Source organism: Salmo salar, chromosome 19 (assembly GCF_965601325.2).
Source record: "Salmo salar chromosome 19, fSalSal1, whole genome shotgun sequence".
Lineage (NCBI taxonomy): Eukaryota > Metazoa > Chordata > Actinopteri > Salmoniformes > Salmonidae > Salmo > Salmo salar.
Genome location: NC_138309.1, coordinates 7,553,026 through 7,578,123, shown reverse-complemented (window position 1 = coordinate 7,578,123; position 25,098 = coordinate 7,553,026). Strand labels below are relative to the sequence as shown.

Below are 25,098 nucleotides of genomic sequence, written 5' to 3'. Positions count from 1 at the left end.
TGTATTTTATAAAACAGAAATACATTTGCAATTAGCCAGCCCAAACAGCAACAACATTTTCAGAAACTGTTACAGAAACATTTCACTTGCTACGACTGAAATACCTTAGTTTAAATCACTGTAAGTCACTCTGGGTAAGAGTGTCTGCTAAATTACCAAAATGTAAATGTGAAAATAAACATACCAAAATTAACTGCAAAGCACACTGAGTATTATTATTGGCCTTGTTTCAGGATCATGTCTAGATGGGATACAGTTTAACCTAATTCTCCCGCTGTGTAAACCTGCTGTGTAAATTATCCTAAACCTGCTACGAAAAGTACATTTTGACAAAAGCTGTATCCCTTCTAGATAAACCTTGTTTTAGGGCGTTGGTCATTAGCACAATACTCAGCATGCTTTGAAATTGTCCATTTTTACAAACACATACAGTGCTGTGAAAAAGTGTTTGCTCCCTTCCTGATTTCTTATTTTTTTGCACATTTGTCACAATTAAATGTTTCAGATCAAACTAATTTTAATATTACACAAAGATAACCCAAGTAAACACAAAATGCAGTTAACCTGTTGGGGCTAGGGGACAGTATTTGCACGTCCGGATAAAAAACGTATCCGATTTAAACTGGTTACTACTCTTGCCCAGAAATGAGAATATGCATATAATTAGTAGATTTGAATATAACTATGGATTATTTGGAACCAAAACAATTTTTTTGTTAAAGTAGACGTCCTGGGAGTGCATTCTGACGAAGAACAGCAAAGGTAATCAAATTTTTCTAATAGTAATTCTGAGTTTAGTGAGTCCCAAACTTGGTGGGTGTCAAAATAGCTAGCCGTGATGGCCGAGCTATGTACTCAGAATATTGCAAAATGTGCTTTCGCCGAAAAGCTATTTTAAAATCTGACACAGCGGTTGCATAAAGGAATTCTGTATCTATAATTCTTAAAATAATTGTTATGTATTTTGTCAACGTTTATCATGAGTAATTTAGTAAATTCACCGGAAGTTTACGGTGGGTATGCTAGTTCTGAACATCACATGCTAATGTAAAAAGCAGTTTTTTTATATAAATATGAACTTGATTGAACAAAACATGCATGTATTGTATAACATAATGTCCTAGGAGTGTCATTTGATGAAGATCATCAAAGGTTAGTGCTGCATTTAGCTGTGGTTTTGGTTTTTTGTGACATAAATACTTGCTTTGAAAATGGCTGTGTGATTATTTTAGGCAGGGTACTCTCCTGACATAATCTAATGTTTTGCATTCGCTGTAAAACCTTTTTGAAATCGGACAATGTGGTTAGATTAACGAGAGTCTTGTCTTTAAAATGGTGTAAAATAGTCATATGTTTGAGAAATTGAAGTTATAGCATTTTTGAGGTATTTGTATTTCGCGCCACGCGATTTCACTGGCTGTTGACTAGGGTGGGACGCAAGCGTCCCGCCTTGCCCAGGGATGTTAACTAAAACATAGAAGTTAAGGGAAAAAGCTATCCGAACCTTCATTGCCCTATGCAAAAGAGTAATTGCTCCCAAAACCTAACAACTGGTTGTGCCACCCTCAGCAGCAACAACTGCTGGGATTAGTAGGGGTGGCGGCTCCGGTGCAGGTCGTAGCCCCCACCCAGACCCCGGAAACGGCCATGGCGCCGGGGTGAACGCCATGCCTGGACTGGGCGTTGGTGCAAAGGAGGGCAACGGGCATGGAACTGGACTGGATGCCATGCCTGGACTGAGCACCGGCTCAGAGGAAGGCTCCTGCCCTGGAGCAGGACTGGACGACTTGCCTGGAAGCTCCGGACCGGGAACCATCGCCGGGAGGTTCTCCGGACCGGGAACCGTCGCCGGAAGCTCCGGACCGGGAACCGTCGCCGGAAGCTCCGGACAGGGAACCGTCGCCGGAAGCTCTGGACTGTGAATGCGCACTGGAGGCCTAGTGCGTGGATCCGGTACAGGTAGCACCGGACTGGTGACACACACTTCAGGGCGAGTGCGTGGAGCTGGCACAGGACGTACCGGACTGGGGAGGCGCACTGGAGGCCTGATGCGTGGAGCCGGCACAGGTTGCACCGGACTGATGACATGCTCTTCAGCACGTCTGCGCTGCAGCCTACTCCTCGCCAACATCATTCTCCGATATCCCTCACATTGTTCCATCGACTCCCAGGCGGGCTCTGGCTCTCTCCTTGGGTCGACCGACCATTTCTCTATCGCCTCCCTGACGGTCTCTGGCTCTTCCCTCTGCTCAGCCGCCAGCTCCATGTGCCGCCCCCCCCCCCCAAAATAAACCTTGGGGTTTCTGTGGCCGCGGTCCCCGGCGTCGTCGCTGTCCTTCCATGCTCCTTTGCGACTCCCGCCAAGGAAGGGTCTCGTGTCCTCCCATGTCTTCCTCCCACGTCCAAAACTCCTTTACCTCGTGCACACGCTGGTTGGTCCTTGTGAGGTGGGATATTCTGTTACGTTCGTCATAATGAGCGGACCAAGGCGCAGCGTGAGTATAGTTCCACATAATTTTAATCTCTGTGAAACAAACAAAACAGTAAAGAAACAACGAAATGTGAAGTCATGACGTGCGCACAGGCAACTAAACAAACAATATCCCACAAAACACAGGTGGGGAAATGAATACCTAAATATGATCCCCAATCAGAGGCAACGATAAACAGATGCCTCTAATTGGGAACCATATTAGCACCAACATAGACATAGACATACTAGAACACCCCCTAGTCACGCCCTGACCTACTACACCATAGAGAACCAAGGGCTCTCTATGGTCAGGGCGTTGGTTTACAGCTATAAAAATGGTACAGAAAAGTATTTTGAAAATACAAAATTACAGCTCTTGAAAGTATCTTGGTACTAAATATATTGGAGTGTACTTCAGCCCAGTGTAATACAAATGGCAAAATACTCACAAGGAGTTGAAATAGATATAATAAATACTTCCCATCTCTGACTGGTGGTTCTTTGAAAACGCCTATGTCAAGCAACAGAACGTATAAAACAGTGTTGCAATGAGATTATCAAAAGAATAAGACGTTACCTTCGGTGTATTAAAATTAGGATTTTTGTGATGTTACAAAAATAGTCCAATAATCCCGCTTCCTGATTCCAAGTGAGAGGATTCGATTAATAATCTGGACCGGGCGCCTGGGTAGGTGTGTTTTCAACGGGAAAAGGCTGAATGCATTCGTTTTGGAACCATGCTGCCTCCCAGGCCTGAGCAAGGTTCCCCATTCAAAGTCAGCACTTGATGAGTAGGATTTAATTTTTTCACATACAAAAGTGAAAGCTTTTCATAAAACCGCTTTATCTGACTTCCAAATGAAAACTAGTGTGAAAATTCAAGGAATGGAAAATAAACTCAGCAAAAAAAGAAACGTCCTCTCACTGTCCACTGTGTTAATTTTCAGCAAATTTAACATGTGTTAATATTTGTATGAACATAACAAGATACAACAACTGAGACATAAACTGAACAAGTTCCACAGACATGTGACTAACAGAAATTGAACAATGTGCCCTGAACAAAGGGGTGGGGTCAAAATCAAAAGTAACAGTCAGTATCTGGTGTGGACACCAGCTGCATGAAGTACTGCAGTGCATCTCCTCCTCATGAACTACACCAGATTTACCAGTTCTTGCTGTGAGATGTTACCCCACTCTTCCACCAAGGCACCTGCAAGTACCCAGACATTCTGGGGGGGAATGGCCCTAGCCCTCCGATCCAACAGGTCCCAGACGTGCTCAATGGGATTGAGATCTGGGCTCTTCGCTGGCCATGGCAGAACACTGACATTCCTGTCTTGCAGGGAATCACACACAGAACGAGTAGTATGGCTGGTGGCATTGTCATGCTCGAGGGTCATGTCAGGATGAACCTGCAGGAAGGGTACCACATGAGGGAGGAGGATGTCTTCCCTGTAACGCACAGCATTGAGATTGCCTGAAATGACAACAAGCTCAGTCCGATGATGCTGTGACACACCGCCCCAGACCATGACAGACCCTCTAACCTCCAAATCGATCCCGCTCCAGAGTACAGGCCTCGGTGTAACGCTAATTCCTTCAACAATAAACGCGAATCCGACCATCACCCCTGGTCAGACAAAACTGCGACTCGTCAGTGAAGAGCACTTTTTGCCAGTCCTGTTTGGTCCAGCGAAAGTGGGATTATGCCCATAGGCGACGTTGTTGCTGGTGATGTTTGGTGAGGACCTGCCTTACAACAGCCCTACAAGCCCTCAGTCCAGCCTCTCTCAGCCTATTGCGGACAGTCTGAGCACTAATGGAGGGATTGTGTTTTGCTGGTGTAACTCGGGCAGTTGTTGTTGCCATCCTGTACCTGTCCCGCAGGTGTGATGTTCGGATATACCGATCCTGTGCAGGTGTTACACGTGGTCTGCCCCTGCTAGGATGATCACCTGTCCATCCTGTCTCCCTGTATCGCTGTCTTAGGCGTCTCACAGTACAGACATTGCAATTTATTGCCCTGGCCACATCTGCAGACCTCATACCTCCTTGCAGCATGCCTAAGGCACGTTCACACAGATGAGCAGGGACCCTGGGCATCTTTCTTTTGGTGTGTTTCAGAGTCAGTAGAAAGGCGTCTTTAGTGTCCTAAGTCTTCATAACTGTGACCTTAATTGGCTACTGTCTGTAAGCTGTTAGTGTCTTACTGACTGTTCCACAGGTGTATGTTGATTAATTGTTCATGGTTCATTGAACAAGCATGGGAAACGGTGTTTAAAAACTCTTTGCGGATCAGTGGGACGCTAGTGTTCCATTTCGACAACTTCCGGTGAAATTGCAGAGCGCCAAATTCAAATTAAATTACTATAAATATTAAACTTTCATGGAATCACAAGTGCAATACATCAAAATAAAGCTTAACTTGTTGTTAATCCAGCCGCTTTGTCAGATTTCAAAAAGGCTTTACGGCGAAAGCAAACGATGCGATTACCTGTGTACAGCGCCCAGCACACAAATGCATAACAAATCATTTTCAACCAGGGAGTTGCGACGCGAAAGTCAGAAATAGCGATAGAATATATGCCTTACCTTTGAAGATCTTCTTCTGTTGGCACTCCAAAATGTCCCAGTTACATAAAAAATGGTCCTTTTATTCGATAAAGTCCTTCTTTATATCCATAAAAATTCAGTTTAGCTAGCGCGCTTCAGTCAATAATCCACTTGGTTTCCCTCCATCAAAATGCATACAAAATGAATCCCAAAAGTTACCAATATACTTTTCCAAACAAGTCAATCAACGTTTATAATCAAACCTAAGTTACCCTAATACGCAAATAAACGATAAAATTTAAGACGGAGAATCGTCATTGTCTTTACCGTAGAAAAATACCAAAGAACGTGTTCTCATTCACGCACTTGGATACACAGAGAGCGGCGCAGAGCGGCGCAGATTACTGTTGGATTTCAGAAGGGCTTACCTCCCAGTGCCCCACCTAGCCAATAGAGGTTAAATCGGGTACGTTTTTTATCCGGCCGTGAAAATACTGCCCCCTATCCCAAAGAAGTTAATAGATACATCTGGATAAGTTAGTAGGGTCTTGTATTTTAAAGTTCTTGCATCGGTTAATTCAAATTGTCCCTGTTATATCAATTCCACAATTTTATGGTGTATGTATCGTAACAGGATGTCCCATGGTTATAGTTGATGCTTTATCATACGCATATTGTAATGCTGCCAATCCTTGATAACAAGGAGGATAACCCTAAGCAACTGAATCTAGTTTCCTACTGTAGAATGTTGCATACCTGTCACACCTCTTTGCTACATATAACGAAAATGGTTTTGTGTAGTCGGGGGCCGCTAGGGCATGTGCTGTTCGCATTTCTTTCTTTAGTGTTTCAAATACAATCAGGGCATCATTGTTCCAGTCAAGCTTTGCCCTAACAGGCTGACTACACTGCTCGCATCGTTGCAAAATAAACTTTGAAATCTATATTATTTAAATATTGCACCCACATTGCTCACCCACGCCAATGAGAGTCTGCGTTGCCGAGGGCTAAAATAGAAGTCAGCTCATTTTTGTGACGCAGGTCGCGATGCAAGTCCTGCCTCTCCCATCTCCTCATTGGTTTATAGAAGGAGGTACCCACATGTCATCTCCTCATTGGTTATACTCACGTGGGTGACTGAAAGACGAATGAGGTCAGTGATGGTAATGCACCTAATTTATATAAGTTGCCAATCGCAATATAAAGTCAAGAGAAGATAAAGCCTAGAAAGAGGAGAGATGACTAGAAAAGATTCGGTTAACCATTTTATGTGTGGATTAATTGTCGGAGTAGATGACCTTGTGCATTTCAGGTAAAATAACAACTCAATGTTTATATCCCAGGACAAATTAGCTAGCAACAGCAAGCTAGCTAAATAGGACAAATTACCTAGCAAGTGCAAGCTAAATTGCCATAAATGTTTAATGCTTTTTGACCTGTACCCAAATTAATGCAATTGGTTCAGAGTTTGTTTTGATATTTTAACCTGTGTGTCGTCATCGCGATTGGTGTGGGGGGGACAAAATAAATGTATGCACGATAACGCACGATGGCGCACGCACGCAGCTGGTTTGGGTTCCGTGTAAGATTAACCTCTATGGGCTAGGTGGGACGCTTGCGTCCCACCTACGTAACAGCCACTTGCAGCCTGTGGCGCGATTTTCAAAACCTTAAAAATCCTATTACTTCAATTTCTCAAACATATGACTATTTTACAGCTATTTAAAGACAAGACTCTCGTTAATCTAACCACACTGTCCGATTTCAAAAAGGCTTTACAACGAAAGCAAAACATTAGATTATGTCAGCAGAGTACCAAGCCAGAAATAATCAGACACCCATTTTTCAAGCCAGCATATAATGTCACCAAAACCCAGAAGACAGCTAAATGCAGCACTCACCTTTGATGATCTGTAGGTTCATGCTCTACAACATTCGCAGAGTACGACCCTGCCTCACACAGGAAGCGGCGCAGGTCCTAATCCAGGCACTTGTCATCTCCCGTCTGGATTACTGCAACTCGCTGTTGGCTGGGCTCCCTGCCTGTGCCATTAAACCCCTACAACTCATCCAGAACGGCGCAGCCCGTCTGGTGTTCAACCTTCCCAAGTTCTCTCACGTCACCCCGCTCCTCCGCTCTCTCCACTGGCTTCCAGTTGAAGCTCGCATCCGCTACAAGACCATGGTGATTGCCTACGGAGCTGTGAAGGGAACGGCACCTCCATACCTTCAGGCTCTGATCAGGCCCTACACCCAAACAAGGGCACTGCGTTCATCCACCACTGGCCTGCTGGCCCCCCTACCTCTGAGGAAGCACAGTTCCCGCTCAGCCCAGTCAAAACTGTTCGCTGCTCTGGCACCCCAATGGTGGAACAAGCTCCCTCACGACGCCAGGACAGCGGAGTCAATCACCACCTTCCGGAGACACCTGAAACCCCACCTCTTTAAGGAATACCTAGGAAAGGATAAAGTAATCCTTCTAACCCCCCCCCCCCCCCCCCTTAAAAGATTTAGATGCACTATTGTAAAGTGGTTGTTCCACTGGATATCATAAGGTGAATGCACCATTTTGTAAGTCGCTCTGGATAAGAGCGTCTGCTAAATGACTTAAATGTAATGTAAATGTAATGATCTTCATCAGATGACACACCTAGGACATTATGTTATACAATACATGCATGTTTTGTTCAATCAAGTTCATATTTATATCAAAAACCAGCTTTTTACATTAGCATGTGACGTTCAGAACTAGCATACCCCCCGCAAACTTCCGGGGAATTCGCTAACATTTTACTAAATTACTCACGATAAACGTTCACAAAAAGCATAACAATTATTTTAAGAATTATAGATACAGACCTCCTCTATGCACTCGATATGTCCGATTTTAAAATAGCATTTTGGTGAAAGCACATTTTGCAATATTCTAAGTACATAGCCCAGCCATCACGGGCTAGCTATTTAGACACCCGGCAAGTTTAGCCTTCACCAATATCAGATTTACTATTATAAAAGTTTGATTACCTTTTGTTGTCTTCGTCAGAATGCACTCCCAGGACTGCTACTTCAATAACAAATGTTGGTTTGGTCCAAAATAATCCATCGTTATATCCGAATAGCGGCGTTTTGTTCATGCGTCCCAGACACTATCCGAAATGGTAAATCAGGGTCGCGCGCATGGCGCAATTCGTGAGAAAAAAAATCTAAATATTCCATTACCGTACTTCGAAGCATGTCAATCGCTGTTTAAAATCCATTTTTATGCAATTTTTCTCGTAAAAAAGCGATAATATTCCGACCGGGAATGTCCATTTAGCTAAACAGAGGAAAGAAAACAAAGCTTTCGGTCGCCGCGGGCACGAGCCTGAGTCTCACAGTACTGTAACCAGCCACTACCCAAACGCGCTACTTTGTTTCAGCCAGAGCCTGCAAAGCGACGATTCAGCATTTTGCCGCCTTCTGAGAGCCTATGGCAGCCGTAGGAAGTGTCACGGTACAGCTAAGATCCTCACTCTTCAATAAACAGAGACAAGAAGAACGACACGTTGTCAGACAGGCCACTTCCTGCATGAAATCTTCTCAGGTTTTGGCCTGCCATTTGAGTTCTGTTATACTCACAGACACCATTCAAACAGTTTTAGAAAGTTTAGGGTGTTTTCTATCCAAAGCCAATAATTATATGCATATTCTAGTTACTGGGCAGGAGTAGTAACCAGATTAAATCGGGTACGTTTTTTATCCGGCCGTGTCAATACTGCCCCCTAGCCCTAACAGGTTAACTACATATTCTTCTATCCAGTCTGAGTTAAATCCAGTCATCCCTAAAAAAGGTCATCATTTGTGCTACTCTTTGTGGTAACGGTGCTTTACTAATTCCTTCCAGCTGGTGCTATTGTCTTGGTTCCATGAGCTATAGTTCTTCCTAGGTACTTAACCTGGGGCTGGCAGTATTGAAGTTTAGTCTTTGAGACTTTATATCCTCCTTCTGCCAATCGTTTTAGTACTTTCATGGAATCTGTGTAACACTGCTCTAAAGAGGAGGCACAGATTAGTAAATCATCAACGTATTGAATCAACGTTCCATCAAGCATCAATTCTTCAAAATTTGCTCTCAACACTTGATTAAACACGAGGTGAGTCCTTAAAACCCTAGGGAAGATGAGTATGTGTACTGTTTTCCTTTGTATGTAAACACAAACAAATGACTGCACTCCTCCACCAGGGGCACACAAAAAATTCTCCACATAGATTATTCACTGTAAAGTACTTGGCATCGGGGGGAACATTGGTCAGTAGTGTGTAAGGGTTTGAAACGTCCGCAAGCCAGTCCTGTGCTATGTCCTTAATTGCCCTTAAGTCATGTACCAGTCTCCATTTTTTTACCATCTGCTGTAAGAACTGGTAGTAAAGGTGTTTTACAGCAACTTTGTGTTTCTGTCAATACTCCTGCTTTTATCAGTCCCTCAATTGTCACACTTATGCCTTCCTCAGCTTCTGGCTTCATATAATATTGGGCTTTCAAGGGGGGCTTAGCATCTCATTTGACTTTGATGCTTACAGGACTTTCTTATTTTACCAAACGTTTGTGTCATGTTGTGACCATACTCCTTCAGTTTCATAGGGCAGTTTCATCTGGTGTGTCCTGGCTGTTGGCATCCCCAACAGATCCCAGGTGGCCCCTGTGGACCTCTGGTTCCTTTTCTCTGATTGTTTTGCGTAGGTCTTTGTTGCCTATTGCCATTATTCCATTGTAGGGGATGTTGTGCATACACATTCACTACTGTTGGTGTGGGTTGCACTTGGGCCTGCTGGGCGGGAGGTAGTTGCGGCCTTCCTGGGGAGACTGCAGCCATTGTCCCTACTTCCGGCACAGGTGCTGTCACTGGCGCCTGGAGTTTCTTTTTTCCGATGTTGGTCAGTTTTCTCTGAATGTCTTTTCGTTGTTCTGTGAGTCTCTGTGTGTCCTTTCTGTATGTTTCCACTGCATGGATCACATGGTCACAGAATTCTTTGTGTGATTTTGAAGTCAGTACCACCATGTCCTCCAGCCTGCTTCTCACTGGCTAGGGCATGGCTTTGGGTCAATCCTTGTGGGGTAGTCTTCTCTTAGGGCCCACCAGAATCCAGGACGATATGTATCAAAGTCCATTCCATACTGCCCCTCTCAGGTCACTGGCACACAGTACATCCATTTTGACCGCCCCCACTTCTCTCGCCAACAGTGCCTTCAGATCCCCCACAGCCAGTAGTTTCCCCATGGTTTTCTCTTCAAAGGCTCTAATCCATTTTCCAGCTCTCTCATGGAGGTCCGGTAGGCGGGAAACCAATTCTTCCAGGTTCTGTGATCACCATGCGACATAGTGCCCTTGCGTCCCTTTTATCAAAACTGGACATTGTGCACCATATCTTTCAGGTTCTTTCATTTTCCTCCAACTCCGCAGCAATCTATTTTCGCTTTCTTTGCCATGGTCCATTTCTCTAAAACTGGCTAATCTTGTTCCATATACGCCTGTTCTTTTGCCCTCTCCCTCTTTTCAATTAAGCGTTTTTCTAGCCTTCTTATTTATCCGTCCACTCTTGCTTTTTGCTTCCATTTCAGCTATTATGTCCTCTTCCAGTGATTATTTTCTTACCTGCATCTTTTCTGTTTATATTTTTCAACAATCCTTTTCCTTCTGCTTTAAACATTTTTAGCCCCTCGCTTCCTCTTTATGTTTTTCCCTTTCTTTCCTGTGCCACTTGTTTTATTTGTTTTTATTAGGGTTTCCATTTCCTCACACACTGAGACATCAAATGTTTCCCCCTCTGGCCATTTCGTGCCTATTTTCCTGGTGTGTTTTTTCCATTTCTTGGGCATTTTTGTTTTTCCTTGCTTCCTTCCTTGATGCCCAGCACCAGAATTTTTACTTCCATTTTACTCATTTTCGCAGCTTGGTGAGTCTCAGTTTTATTTATTTTTCTGTGTTGAGTCTATTAGTTACTTAGTATTTTTCTTAATGTTAGTCTGGTGACAGTTTGTGTTTTTAGTATTGCTTCTCTTTTATTTATTATCTTCCTTACATACATGAAGGGAACATTTCGGCATTTGCTGAATGATTGATGAGAAAGTCCATATTGCAAATGTACAGTCCCTTACTAGACGTCCGCGAACATTTGTAAAATTCGAGGATGGCGGCGGGCCGTGCACCGGGGCTGGATCTTCCGGGAAGTCATCGAACGAAGTCTCTTGGACGTTCGGTTTCATTTTATAAAATGTTCAAATTTTGGTCATTTTTCACCTGTCCCGGAAAATACCAGCAGAGGGCGAATGGATCATATTGCAAATATACAAAACATCACGATTCACGACGTGGCCTTTTCTCCTAAACAGAAAAGACTTCAAAGACGAAACTTGGCGAGCATAGGTTTGGCATAATGGGCAGTTGGCCCTGAACAAGATGGAGTCGAGGCCTCAGCGCTGTTGAGTGAAGGCCATTTCTCTGGGATTAAAGGTCAAAAATGAAAATAGAGCACTAATTTGACCGCTTCACATCAAAGTACATGAGCCTACGGTGTCAGGAAAAAAAGAACCAGACATTTATCTATCGTCATTTAACCTGTTGGGTCTAGGGGGCAGCATTTGCACGTCTGGATAAAAAAAATGTACCCGATTTAATCTGGTTACTAATCCTACCCAGTAACTAGAATATGCATATACTTATTATATATGGATAGAAAACACTCTAAAGTTTCCAAAACTGTTTGAATGGTGTCTGTGAGTATAACAGAACTCATTTGGCAGGCAAAACCCTGAGACATTTTCTGACAGGAAGTGGATACCTGATGTGTTGTATTGACTTTAAACGTATCCCATTGAAAAACACAGGGGTTTAGGAATATTTTGGCACTTCCTATTGCTTCCACTAGATGTCACCAGCCTTTACAAAGTGTTTTGAGTCTTCTGGAGGGAGATCTGACCGAACAAGAGCCATGGAACGGTGATGTCCCATTAGACACCTGGCGCGCTACTTCATGTTGGGTACCCTCGTTCCAATACGTTATAAAAGGCTATGCATTCGTCCACCTTGAATATTATTCATGTTCTGGTTAAAAAAGGCCCTAATGATTTATGCTATACAACGTTTGACATGTTTGAACGAACGGAAATATATTTTTTCCCCTCGTTCATGACGAGAAGTCCGGCTGGCTTACATCATGTGCTAACGAGACGGAGATTTTTGGACATAAATGATGAGCTTTTTTGAACAAAACTACATTCGTTATGGACCTGTGATACCTGGAAGTGACATCTGATGAAGAGAATCAAAGGTAATGGATTATTTACATAGTATTTTCGATTTTAGATCTCCCCAACATGACGTCTAGTCTGTATCGCAACGCGTATTTTTCTGGGCACAGTGCTCAGATTATTGTAAAGTGTGATTTCCCAGTAAGGTTATTTTTAAATCTGGCAAGTTGATTGCGTTCAAAAGATGTAAATCTATAATTCTTTAAATGACAATATAATATTTTACCAATGTTTTCTAATTTTAATTATTTAATTTGTGACGCTGACTTGACTGCCGGTTATTGGAGGGAAACGATTTCCTCAACATCAATGCCATAGTAAAACGCTGTTTTTGTATATAAATATGAACTTGATAGAACTAAAAATGCATGCATTGTCTAACATAATGTCCTAGGAGTGTCATCTGATGGAGATTGTAAAAGGTTAGTGTATCATTTTAGCTGGTTTTATGGTTTTGGTGACCCTGTCTTTGACTTGACAAAACATTACACACAACTCTTGTAAATGTACTGTCCTAACATACTCTAAATTTATGCTTTCGCCGTAAAACCTTTTTGAAATCGTAAAACGTGGTTAGATTAAGGAGATGTTTATCTTTCAAATGGTGTAACATAGTTGTATTTTTGACAAATTTGAATTTTGACATTTATTTGGATTCAAATTTGCCGCTCTTGAAATGCACCTGCTGTTGATGGAGTGCACCACAGGTGGCACGCTAGCGTCCCACCTAGCCCCAAGAAGTTAAGAGAAATCGTACAATTGGTGAAGTTAAAAAAAAATGAGTTTTTTTCCCAAAAAGTTACAGATCCAGTTGCAGCGTGTTCAGATGAATCCGTTAAGGTGGGTTTCAGAGCTTTGCGAGAATTCTGTGATTTTCTGTGATTTTCTGAAATAACACAAACTCATTCAACCCTCTGTAAATAAGTCAGTTCTTAACGTAAAGACTTAACTCAATATTCTATAAGAGCCTTACCCAAGGAGGATATGTGTTCACTTTAAGCTTCCTGTGTCAACCAGAAGTGCCTTAAAATTGGGGTCACAGTAGCAGTTTTGAAGGGTTAAAAAAGTCACATCTTTCCAAAACTTCATATGTGTGACTAGGCAACCCTCATGAACTGTAAATCAGTAATTTATCCCATCAGATGTCAAAGAAAAGCTCTCACACACACACACAGCAAGGATGGAGTGACACAGTGCGGTGCTTAAAGACACACAGAGCCTGCAATGGCATTACCATTATCTCTAGGCTGTGCCGAGTTCAACGAGATGCCCCGCTTGACCGTAGCTCGCTCGGTCTGAGCGCAGCGACGTTGAAGAAAAGTAGGCCCAAAATTAAGCCTGGACCTACATTTCAAGTGCTTTTGGGTGACAGCGAGAGAACCGTTAGGGTTAGAAGCACAATTCCACCTCAGGAATGTTCCTGAGGTCCTCCCGATCTGTGCAAGCATAACCTTGACCATGTTGCATTAACCCTTAACTTCTATGGGCTAGGTGGGACGTTTGCGTCCAACCCTAGTCAACAGCCAGTGGAATCGCGTGGCGCGAAATACAAATACCTCAAAAATGCTATAACTTCAATTTCTCAAACATATGACTATTTTACACCATTTGAAAGACAAGACTCTCGTTAATCTAACCACATTGTCCAATTTCAAAAAGGCTTTAGAGCGAAAGCAATCATTACAAATAACCCCTTGTACTGGTCAGGACGTGACAGTGCATTGAAACCGCCTCGGCCGATAGAGACGGACTCCAATGTTTCTGTCCGATAGCTCATTCAAGGACCCGTAGCAACACCCATAAAATTTTGATTTTCAGCACCAATTAAGGACGCTGCTCGGGCTCCAAATAACCTATCGAGCCGAAACTTGGGATTCGGGGTCGCCTCAGCTAGGCCTACACATAATGTCAGAACTGGACCCGCAGCTAGAACGTAACTATGTGTTTTATGCTTTTATTATGCTTTATATTGCATTTGGACATTTCTTATGGCATTTGGCGAAAATAAAGTGACTTTGACTTTGACTTTTGACTTCCTATGAAATCGTATTGCAAATGGACAAAACATATGCCTTATGGAAAAGTAAAAAATTGTCAATAAAATATGACAAAAGTATGTTCATACAGTTCTTATACATGTGTAATTGACAAAAACAATCGAAAGAATATCAAAAAACGGTCCAGAAAGCACTTTTTTAAGGGGGTGATACGTTTTCGGGAAAAAAATCATATTTTCAAAATTTTACTCTTGGGTCTTGACTTGTGTTACATTTGCAATAAGAAAGAGTTACGGTCGAGCGCACTCGCCATCTATTGGATTTTTGCTGTGTGACACTTGGCATTTGCCATATGACATTTGCAATATGTTTTGAATGAAACGGCGTCCAAATGAGTAGTTTTGTACTTTGTGTATATGTTTCATATGGTGGCAATATGTTCCCATTAATGTTTGTCCATTTCATGGGGGTCTTCCCTTACAGGCTGTAAGGCAACAAAAGGTGAACATTTTGAAAGGGGGTGGTGACTTTCTATACCCACTGTAAGTCTCGTGTCTGAACCGATGAATTGCAACTCCACTTTGTCTCTGTACTGACATTTTGCCTGTTTGATTGCCTTACGGAATAACTACACTGTTTGTATTCGGCCATATTCCCAGTCACCTTGCCATGGTTGAATGCTGTGGTTCGTGCTTTCAGTTTTGAGAGAATGCTGCCATCTCTCCACAGTTTCTGGTTTGGGTAGGTTTTAATAGTCACAGTGAGTACAACATCTGCTATACATTTCCTGATAAACTCAGTCACCGTATCCGTGTATTCCTCAATATTATTTTTAGAGGTTACCCGGGAACATATCCCAGTCTGCGTTTTCAAAACAATCTGTAAGCATGGATCAGACTAGCGTTGAACAGTCTGTAGCACGGGTACTTTCTGCCTATAGGAAGGGAGAAGCAAAATGGAGTCGTGATCAGATTTGCCGAAGGGAGAGCGGGGGAGGGCCTTGTAGGCATTTCGAAAAGTTGAAAGAAAGCAGTGGTCCAATGTTTTCTCAGAGTGAGTTCTACAGTCAATGTGTCGGTAGAACTTCGGTAGCGTTTTTCTCAGATTAGCTTTGTTAAACTCCCTACAATACATGTGGCCTCAGGATGTGGTTTCCAGTTTGCATAGAGTCCAATGTTGTTCTTTGAGGGCTGTCGTGGTATCAGCTTGAAATTCTCTTGGGAGGTAATACAGTCAGCATTTGATTGTGAGGTATTCTAGGTCGAGTGAACAAAAGGACACGAGTTTCTGTATGTTTTCACAATATCACCATGAGTAGTTAATCATGAAACATACACCCCCACCTTTCTTCCTCCCTGAGAGATCTTTACTCCTGTCCGCGAGATGAACTGAAAACCCAAATGGCTGTATGGGCTCAGACCCTATATCCTGAAAGAGCCATGTTTCCCTGAAACAGAGTATGGTACAATCCCTGATGTCTCTCTGGAAGGAGATCCTAGCCCTGACCTCGTCAACTTTATTATCCAGAGACTGAACATTAGCGAGTAATATACTCGGAAGCAGTGGGTGGTGTGCGTGCCTCCTGAGTCAAACTAGGAGTCCACTCTGAATACCTTTTCTGCGCTGGCGGTGTTTTGGATCAGCCTCTGGAATCAGTTCAATTCCCTTGAGGGGTACGAAACAAAGGATACAATTTGGGAAAGTTGTATTCCTGGTTGTAATGCTCGTGAGTTAGTGTCACTCTGATATCCAAAAGTTATTTCCGGTTATATGTAATAAACCCCCCCTAATTTATGTTAGAAATAACAAAATGTTAGTTTTTTTAAATATATATATATATATTTTTTTTTTAAAAGGAAGACTGGGGGTGTATCCCAAATTGCACCCTATTCCCAATATAGTGCACTACTTTTGATGAGGGCATAGGGAAAAGTGTGACTTTTGGGACACAGCCAGCGGCCGCTGTTTGGCTGAATACCCGGTGCATGGAGGAAATTTGAGTTGTCAACAAAGCAGTATGACAGAAATATGATGCCAAATTTTCGAACTACCGGTAGTTTCTTTCAGAATATACAAAGCGATCTGTGCATTCGAAAAACATAAATATGTAAAACCAGTCAGTTTTTTTAATGACAAAGAATACAGTCAGTCCACCCTAAACTCTAGCTTACTAGGAATTGTTTCATTGTGCAGTGTAACTTAATATATACCGTATTAAGCTGTTATTTAGCTGCTATTCATGAACATTTTATAAAAAATTACACATCAAATAACCTAACAATGAGGAAAAAATAAGTCGGTTTGAGGATGAATTCAGCCACTTTATTGTTGAACTCAGAAGATTGTGTCTGGGAAATAATAGCCTACACAAATGGGCTGTAATATTCAGGCCTTCCCTGTGGCTCAGGTGTGTGCTACACCAGGGTTGTGGGTTCGATTCCCACAGGGGGCCAGTACAAAAAAAAAATGCATGAGATGAAATGGATGCATTCACTACTGTAAGTCGCTCTGGATAAGAGCATCTGCTAAATGACTAAAATGTAAATGTAAATTACATCAAATTAAAAGTCTCCTGAAGTCCTCTTTCTCTTAGAAAAGCGTCTGTGCTTCTCTCTCTCTTTTTTCTACATAGAGGCCTACAGTATCCGACTGCATCGCCTTGCATTTTTGTGTGCAAATGTTTTCACCATGGCCTGTAGGTCCAGTTTGTGGCCTGACTGTTTTCTCTACTGAGTATTGCCAACACAGACTTTCCTGAAACATTGGGCATTATTTGTCCATTGCGCTGCATACAATTTAAACTTAGTCTTGAATGATGCATGCCAAGATATACACAGGGGCAAAAATCTGATATCAACTTTGGAGGGGACAATTACATGAATTTTTCTCAAGAGCAATTCCTGAGGGGGACACCAAAAGTAGTGCTGTAACACATAGCCTACATTGTAATATGGTAAATGTATTTTGAGGAACCAAAGAAATAAGGTGTTTGCCGTACTCCTAACTACCGGTACCCAAAACTACACAACTAATCACAACAGCAATACATTGTGAAACATTTCCATTAGCATTTCACTTCTTTCTTATGAACATTTTATCAACTAGTCTGAGATATTAGGCTACTAGGGTTCTTACTTTGCGTTTTGGTGTACTGAAAAATACTCTGATGTCCGTCTTTTTTCTGCCATTTTTCTACCTGGCTGGCTACACACACACAGTGTGTAGGTTATTTACAGTAGGACATGGGCTTCTATCATCTTATCTTCTATCATTCTATATGGGCTTCGATCTAAAAGGTAGCTAGCAAATGTGAAACGGATTGCAGTGACAAGAGTTGACAGCTGTATGAGTTCACCATTTACACAACATATGCTGCAACCTTTTGTAATTTTAATCGTTTGTTTCATATTAGCTGGCTTCCAACAATAGCTGAATTTGCAAAGCTAGCGAGCACCAATTCCGTTTCAGTGGTGTTTGCTATAATCTTTGCTACCCAGGTTAAATAAAGGTGAAATAAAATAAATAAATAAAAGTTCCCTTGCGACAATTTAGCTTTTGCAACGAGACCATTAAATATATTTAAGACAATGGTAGAAGAGAGTGTAGTTCAGTTTGGACTGCAGTTTATCGCTAACCTTATCGCAGGGACTTTGAAGCACTAACTTACATGCATGCTGATCTTGGAATAAATTGACGATAGCAAAGATTCCATCTTTGACGACGCCACATAAATGGAATAGGTACTAGCTAGCTTAATAGTTAATATTTGTGCGCTAGCTCTGCAAATTCAGCTAGTGTGTGTGTGAACCCTGGCGCGATTAACTGGATTTACCTCACGTCAGTTAGGTGCATTGAGTGCCTTTCAGACAGTAGATACGAACCCTCTGTTACATTGCCAACTAAGGAACTGGCAGTGGATCAAACCATTGTGAAGCAAAGGGCGGGGGGGGGTCGCAATCTTTTGAAACTTAAAAACACGCTATTAATAAGTGTCTATAATCAGCACAGTTGCTTTCATTGCGTATTATTAATATTATTTAAATTACATAGTTATGTTTACAGTGATATATTGGGGGGGACAAATCATATTTTTCCCAGGATGGGGGGGGTCGTGTCCCCCCGTCCCCCCTGGGATTTCTGCCCCTGGATATACCAGAGATAAGGGACTGTTGATATTGCAACCACACAACTCAATTTCCAGTTCACCAGTATAAATGAAATAGAAAATGACTTTTTTTGTTCAAGCCCTCGGGAACTGTTGTCTGCTAAAGATTATGTATTCATCTGCCAAGTTATTGGCTAACCAGTATCCCCAGAGCTTCCTATTCAGTTAATCTCTTTCCGTAACGTGTTGAGGCCGGCAATTAAGGTGAATGAGAGGCTCAATAATTGAACTGCTATATTTGAAGTACCACTTCTTTCTGCCCAGTTTCTCTGATGCTGCCACCGCAATCAAGCTGTTTTTACACTGTAACTGTTCACTAAAACTCATAAAGAACTACCAAAGAAGGTTTAGGCTCAGTCTGATATGCGTTTTTGACCACAGCATTTGTTTACTGATATCCCCTTACTTTCAGTCAGTTAAATGTTTTATTTTTCAAGGCCTAAGGCCCTTTTTCGGTCACATCCCTGAAGCCCAAGAAGCAAACACTTAGTTTCCTAGTACATATGGAAATTAAATAGATGCACTATTGTAAAGTGGTTGTTCCACTGGATATTATAGGTGAATGCACCAATTTGTAAGTCGCTCTGGATAAGAGCGTCTGCTAAATGACTAAAATGTAAAAATGTAAATAGGTTTATGAATTACTTTTTGGAGGGTTACTGTGTCTGATGACAGGCACATGGGCACCCAGAGATTATGGGCCCCACCGCCTTGTGGGTGCTGCAGGGATGTCCGGTACACCAGTGAAGCCAGTGAGTAGAATTAAATACCCCCCCATACACAGAACTAGGGTCAGTTTTGAGTTTATTTCCCTCTAGTGGTTATTGGTTAAACTGGTCATATTTCAGTGCCTATGGGGTATATTCCTCCTCCCATCTCATATTTAAGCAATAAGGCCCGAGGGGGTGTGGTATATGGCTAATATACCATGGCTAATATACCACGGCGGAGTGCCTGGATACAGCCCTTAGCCATGGTATATTGGCCATATATCACAAACCCCCGAGGTCCCTTATTGCTATTTTAAACTGTTTACCAAGGTAATTAGAACAGTGAAAACGAATGCTGCTCGTCTAACATCTCATTCCAAAATCACGGGCATTAATATGGAGTTGGTCCTGCTATAACAGCCTCTACTCTTCTGGGAAGGTTTTCCACTAGATGTTGGAATATTGCTGCAGGGACTTGCTTCCATTCAGCCACAAGAGCATTAGTGAGGTCGAGCACTGATACTGGGCGATTGGGCATGGCTTGCAGTCGGCATTCCAATTCATCCAAAAGGTGTTTAATAAGGTTGAGGTCAGAGCTCTGTGCAGGCCAGTCAAGTTCTTGCACACCAATCTTGACAAGCCATTTCTGTATAGAACTCGCTTTGTGCACGTGGGCATTGACATGCTGAAACAGTAAAGGGTCTTCCCCAAACTGTTGCCACAAAGTTGGAAGCACAGAATCATCTACAATATCATTGTATACTGTAGTGTAAAAATGTCCCTTCACTGGAACTAAGGGGCCTAGCCTGAACCATGAAAAACAGCCCCAGACCATTATTCCTCCTCCACCAAACTTTACTGTTGGCACTATGCATTCAGGCAGGTAGCGTTCTCTGGCATCCGCCAAACCCAAATCCGTCCGTCGGACGGCCAGATGTTGAAGCACTATTCATCACTACAGAATAGGCGTTTCCACTGCTCCTGAGTCCAATGGTGGAACGCTTTACACCACTCCAGCCGAATCTTGGCATTGCGCATTGCTGCTCGGTAGCATGCTTGGTAGTTTGGAACTTGGTAGTGAGTGTTGCAATTGAGGACAAACATTTTTACGTGCTTCAGCACTTGGCGGTCCCTTTCTGTGAGCTTGTGTGGCCTACCACTTCACGGCTGAGCCGTAGTTGCTCCTAGACATTTTCACTTCACCATAACAGCACTTACAGCTCTAGTGTAACAGTATAGCTTCTGTCCCACTCCTCACCACTACCTGGGCTCGAACCAGGGACCCTCTGCACACATCGACAACAGCCACCGTTGAAGCATCGTTACCCATCGCTCCACAAAAACACAGCTCTTGCAGAGCAAGGGGAACAACTACTTCAAGGTCTCAGAGTGAGTGATGTCACCGATTGAAACGCTATTAGCGCGCACCCCGATAACTATCTAGCCATTTCACATCAGTTACACTAGCAGGGCAGAAATTTGACAAACTGACTTGCTGGAAAGGTGACATCCTCAGTCCATGTTGCAAGTCACTGAGTTCTTCAGCACTTTCATTATTTTTACTCAGTTGTTAGTTATAACGAGCTAGGTGGCAGTATTCCCCACCCCTGCTTCCCATGCCCAGACACCGAGGTATATTTCTTCCCGACTCTAGCATGTTGTGGTAAGTGCTTTAGAAATGTAGAACTACAGCTCCAATGTATGGGAAATGTACTGTGATTTATATTGTCTTTAAGTGTTTTGTATCACGTTTCTTTATAAATAAAGAAGAGGATGAGCACTTACATTCCCGCTGCGTTTTGGTCCACTCCATACGACGAACGTGACAGATAGACGGTGAATATGTGCACTCATCAGTGATATGGCCAATGGTCTGCGCTGGTCCCAAGAGATTAGTCCTGGTATACTAATGGGAATAAACTACACTACACAATATTTTGAAAGGATCATCAGGAATATATGTGAATTTTGTGTTTTACCAGTGATTAAATATTGCGAAAGGCCTATTACAGGTGCTTTCACTGGCAGCTGCAACTCAACAATCAGCTATTTGATATTTGCCATTCCCGCTTATAGGCTATGTGATTACATTTTAACCATATGATTGCAATATAACCAATTAGATCCCAGGAACTTCCTACTGCATTTTCAACATTTCTGATTAGTAAGGAGACAACACAACCAACAAATTAAGTTCATTTATTTCATTGTTATAATATTTTTATATATGTAAAGCCAGCCTGATTGGGTGGGCCAGTATTCCATCTGCCTTGGCTTTGCCTCAGGTTTTACTTGCAATGATCGTGATATGTCACTTTTTTGCCTACTTTAGTTAAAATCATTGCATTTAAGTCGCTCTGGATAAGAGTGTCTGCTCAATGAGTAAAATTACTCAAGTCCACACACTCTAACCACATGTATGCTATGAGAGTGTTTTTCCTCCATATACCTCAGATATCAACTTGTTGTTTTTCTGTTGCAGGTGTAAAGAGGGTTACCACGGACTACGCTGTGACCAGTTTGTACCCAAGACGGACTCCATCTTATCTGACCCAAGTACATGCCTTGTCTTCCTTTTGATCGAGAATTAGAGTGAAAACAAAAGAGTATTAGAGAATGATCTGTCTTCTGTGCAATTTTAGTAACGACGGTTTTGGGAAACAGTTCGGAGATTTAATGATGCTCCTAATAAGGATCTAACAATGAACTTACCCTTACATTTATTTTGGGAAACCGGCCCTGGTCAAGATGAACACAATGCCTTTCGAAATTGTTCACAGCCCTTGTAGTCCTTCAGAAACATTCTAAAAACAGTATACATTGTTTGAATTCAAGATCCATATTGGAACATAACAGCCTGAACAATTACCTTAAAAATGTGCAAGAGCATTCCCACACAAGGTTATTTAAAAATTGAGCTGAAGTTGGACAACACATGTTTATTATTACTTCTAGGAATGGTCTTGCAAAATGGAATAGAAGGTAATCAAATGTCTACGTACAGACCTTGAAAACTTTTGACAGAGAGTGCAGTGAGTTTTGACAAACATTGTCAGTGGAAACTAGAAGGTAATTTCCTGGAGTAAATGTGTGTTCTTGCTAGTCTTGAAGTATTTATGGTTGTAAAATGTTCAAGATAAGACTCATTTTCTCACAGACATAGCTCAAAATCAAAGAACATATTACAATTACAAGTTAACCTCTTCTCTAATATGACTCCACACCCATGTCTTCCATTGAGTAAAAGACCCTCGCTATCAAAAAACTATTAACACTCAACAAAAAACCATGGAGTATTTAAATTGTAGTACATTTGTCTACATTACTCACTCAAAATGTACCAATAATTAGTTACATGTAAACACATTTTTTTATCCAAATGTGACTAGAGGACAATATTCAGAAAGTATTTTAACCTCGACGGTCGCCTAGGATAGGGGGCGCTACAGCGATTTTTGAAAAAAATGTGTGCCCATTTTAAACGGCATCCTACTCAAACTCAGAAGCTAGGACATGCATATAATTAATACTTGTGGATAGAAAACACCCTAAAGTTTCTAAAACTGTTTGAATGGTGTCTGTGAGTATAACAGAACTCATATGGCAGTCAAAACCCTGAGACCGATCGTAACAGGATGTGGAATTCTGAATTGCGGACTCAACTTCATCACTTTGCCTATTAATCACACCGTGAGCAATGGTTCATTGAGCACTTCCTATTGCTTCCACTAGATGTCCCCAGTCTTTACAAAGTGGTTTGAGTCTCCTACTGTGAAAACTGACTGAATGAGACGCAGTGGAACGTAGTCACATGAGGAGGGCCATCACCATTATGACGCCGTCAGGGGGAGGGTAGCCCTGGCTACCCTCCCCTTTCGAAACGTTTTGAAAGACAATACAATCGTCCCCCTTGAATCTTATTGGAGCTCTGGTTGAAAAAGGCCCTAAAGATTTATGTTATACAACGTTTGACATGTTTGAACGAACCTAAATAAAAAACAAATGCATTTTATTGAAAGAGGAGTCCCGCAGCCGACGGAAGTTTTGGAGCAGCCTTCAGAACGCGCTAACAAGAACAAGCTATTGGGACGTAAAGGATTAACTTTTTCGAACGAAAATACATTTGTTGTGGACCTGGAATTCCTGGAAGTGCTTTCTGATAAAGATAATCAAAGGTAAGGGATTATTGACAATAGTATACAAGAGTAGATTTGATATGTGATTGTTCCAAGATGGCGCTGACCTGTAACGGTAGCCTATTTTTCTGAGTATCGCATCCCCTTTTATCGCAAAGTGTGATTACCCAGTAAAGTTATTTTTAAATCTGGCATTACAGGTGCTTTCGAGAGATATTCATCTATAAATCTTAGAATGACAATATTACATTTTAAAAATGTTTTCGAATAGTAATTTAGTAAATTGTAGCGCTGTTTCACCGGATGCATTTGAGGGAAAATAGTTAGTCAACGTCACGCGCCAATGTAAAATGCTGTTTTTATATATAAATGTGAACTTTATCGAACAAAAGAATGCATGTATTGTGTAACATGATGTCCTAGGAGTGTCATCTGATGAAGATTGTCAAAGGTTTGTGCTGCATTTAGCTGTTTTTTTGGTTATTTGTGATGCATGTGGTTGGTCGGAAAATGGCTATGTGGCTACTTTTACGATATACTCCTCTAACATAATCTAATGTTTTGCTTTTGCTGTAAAGCCTTTTTGAAATCGGACAACGTGGTTCGATTCAGGAGAGGTGTATCTATAAAACGATATAACATAGTCCTATATTCGCTGGATGTGAGCCCGACCAGGGGTTAAAACCCACACAAAGTAGGCCATTTGACAATGATTCTTACTTCTGTAACAATGGAAAAATGCAAACTATTCAGAGACCATTTCAAAATGTAGATAACTTCTCTCTCAAAAAGATTTAGTACAGACCAGGCCTGACACAAAATGTAGTAATAGTAGCTTACTTTGACAATTCATTGAATGCAACAAGTACTAGATAGATAAAGACAGAAAATACAAAACACTATAACTGTTCAGAGACTGTTTTAAGTACACAATTTCCCTATAAGATTTGTAGGACAAATTCATGTCACACTGTCACTTGAGTGTTTTGATTTAGGCAACAACATGACATGAAACTTCTTTGAAGCACAGCCCCATTATAGTAATTTGACAACAATTCAGTAAATGCAACGATAATGGAGACGCTGAGAGTCGAGAAACAGGTAAAACATTTAATAAAACAAACATGGAATGAGACAACATAACAGTAGCATCTACGCATAAACACAGGAACAATACTGACTGGGGAAAGAACCTAAGGGAGTGAAAGATATAGGGGAGGTAATGGAGTCCAGGTGGGCCTCATGATGATGTGCAGGTGCGCGTAATGATTGGTGCCAGGTATGCGTAATGATGGACCCCAGGACCGGTGGTTAGCATACCGGCGACGTTGAACACCGGAGGGGAGGAGCGGGAGTAGATGTGACAGCAACAAGATTTAGATCGAGAAACAATCCTGAGAAAAAAAATCTAAATGCACCCCCACAAAGTAGGCTATTGTATTAAAAAATATGATTTCTTCTATAGCAATGTAAAATGCAAACATCTATTCAGAGACCATTTAAAAATTGAGATAACCTCTCTCAAGAAGATTTAGTACAGACTAGGCCTGACACAAAATGTATAAATAGTAGCCTACTTTGACAACGATTCAGTGAAATGGATGTGGACAGGATGGTCTTTAACACCAGATCCAAAAGAAAACATATTCCTTCCACTTTTAAAAACAACTCCAAAATCCCTGCCTCTGTCACTTTATACCCAGGATGTGTGGTAGAAGGGTGAATGGTGGGACTTGGGGCAGACACACTCCATGGAAACTCTCCATGTTCCTC

The 25,098-nt window shown here is 41.9% G+C and overlaps 1 protein-coding gene across 1 annotated transcript in view; it reads left to right on the top strand.

Moving 5' to 3' along the window:
• Positions 1-22,939, top strand: part of LOC145850475 (pro-neuregulin-3, membrane-bound isoform-like) — a 286,197-nt gene extending 263,258 nt beyond the window's left edge. The window contains exon 3 of the mRNA XM_082965586.1: positions 21,672-22,939. Coding sequence (XP_082821712.1) covers positions 21,672-21,780 — 109 coding nt within the window. The 3' untranslated portion in view covers positions 21,781-22,939. The remainder of the gene's footprint in view (positions 1-21,671) is intronic.
• The last annotated feature ends 2,159 nt before the right edge of the window (positions 22,940-25,098 follow it).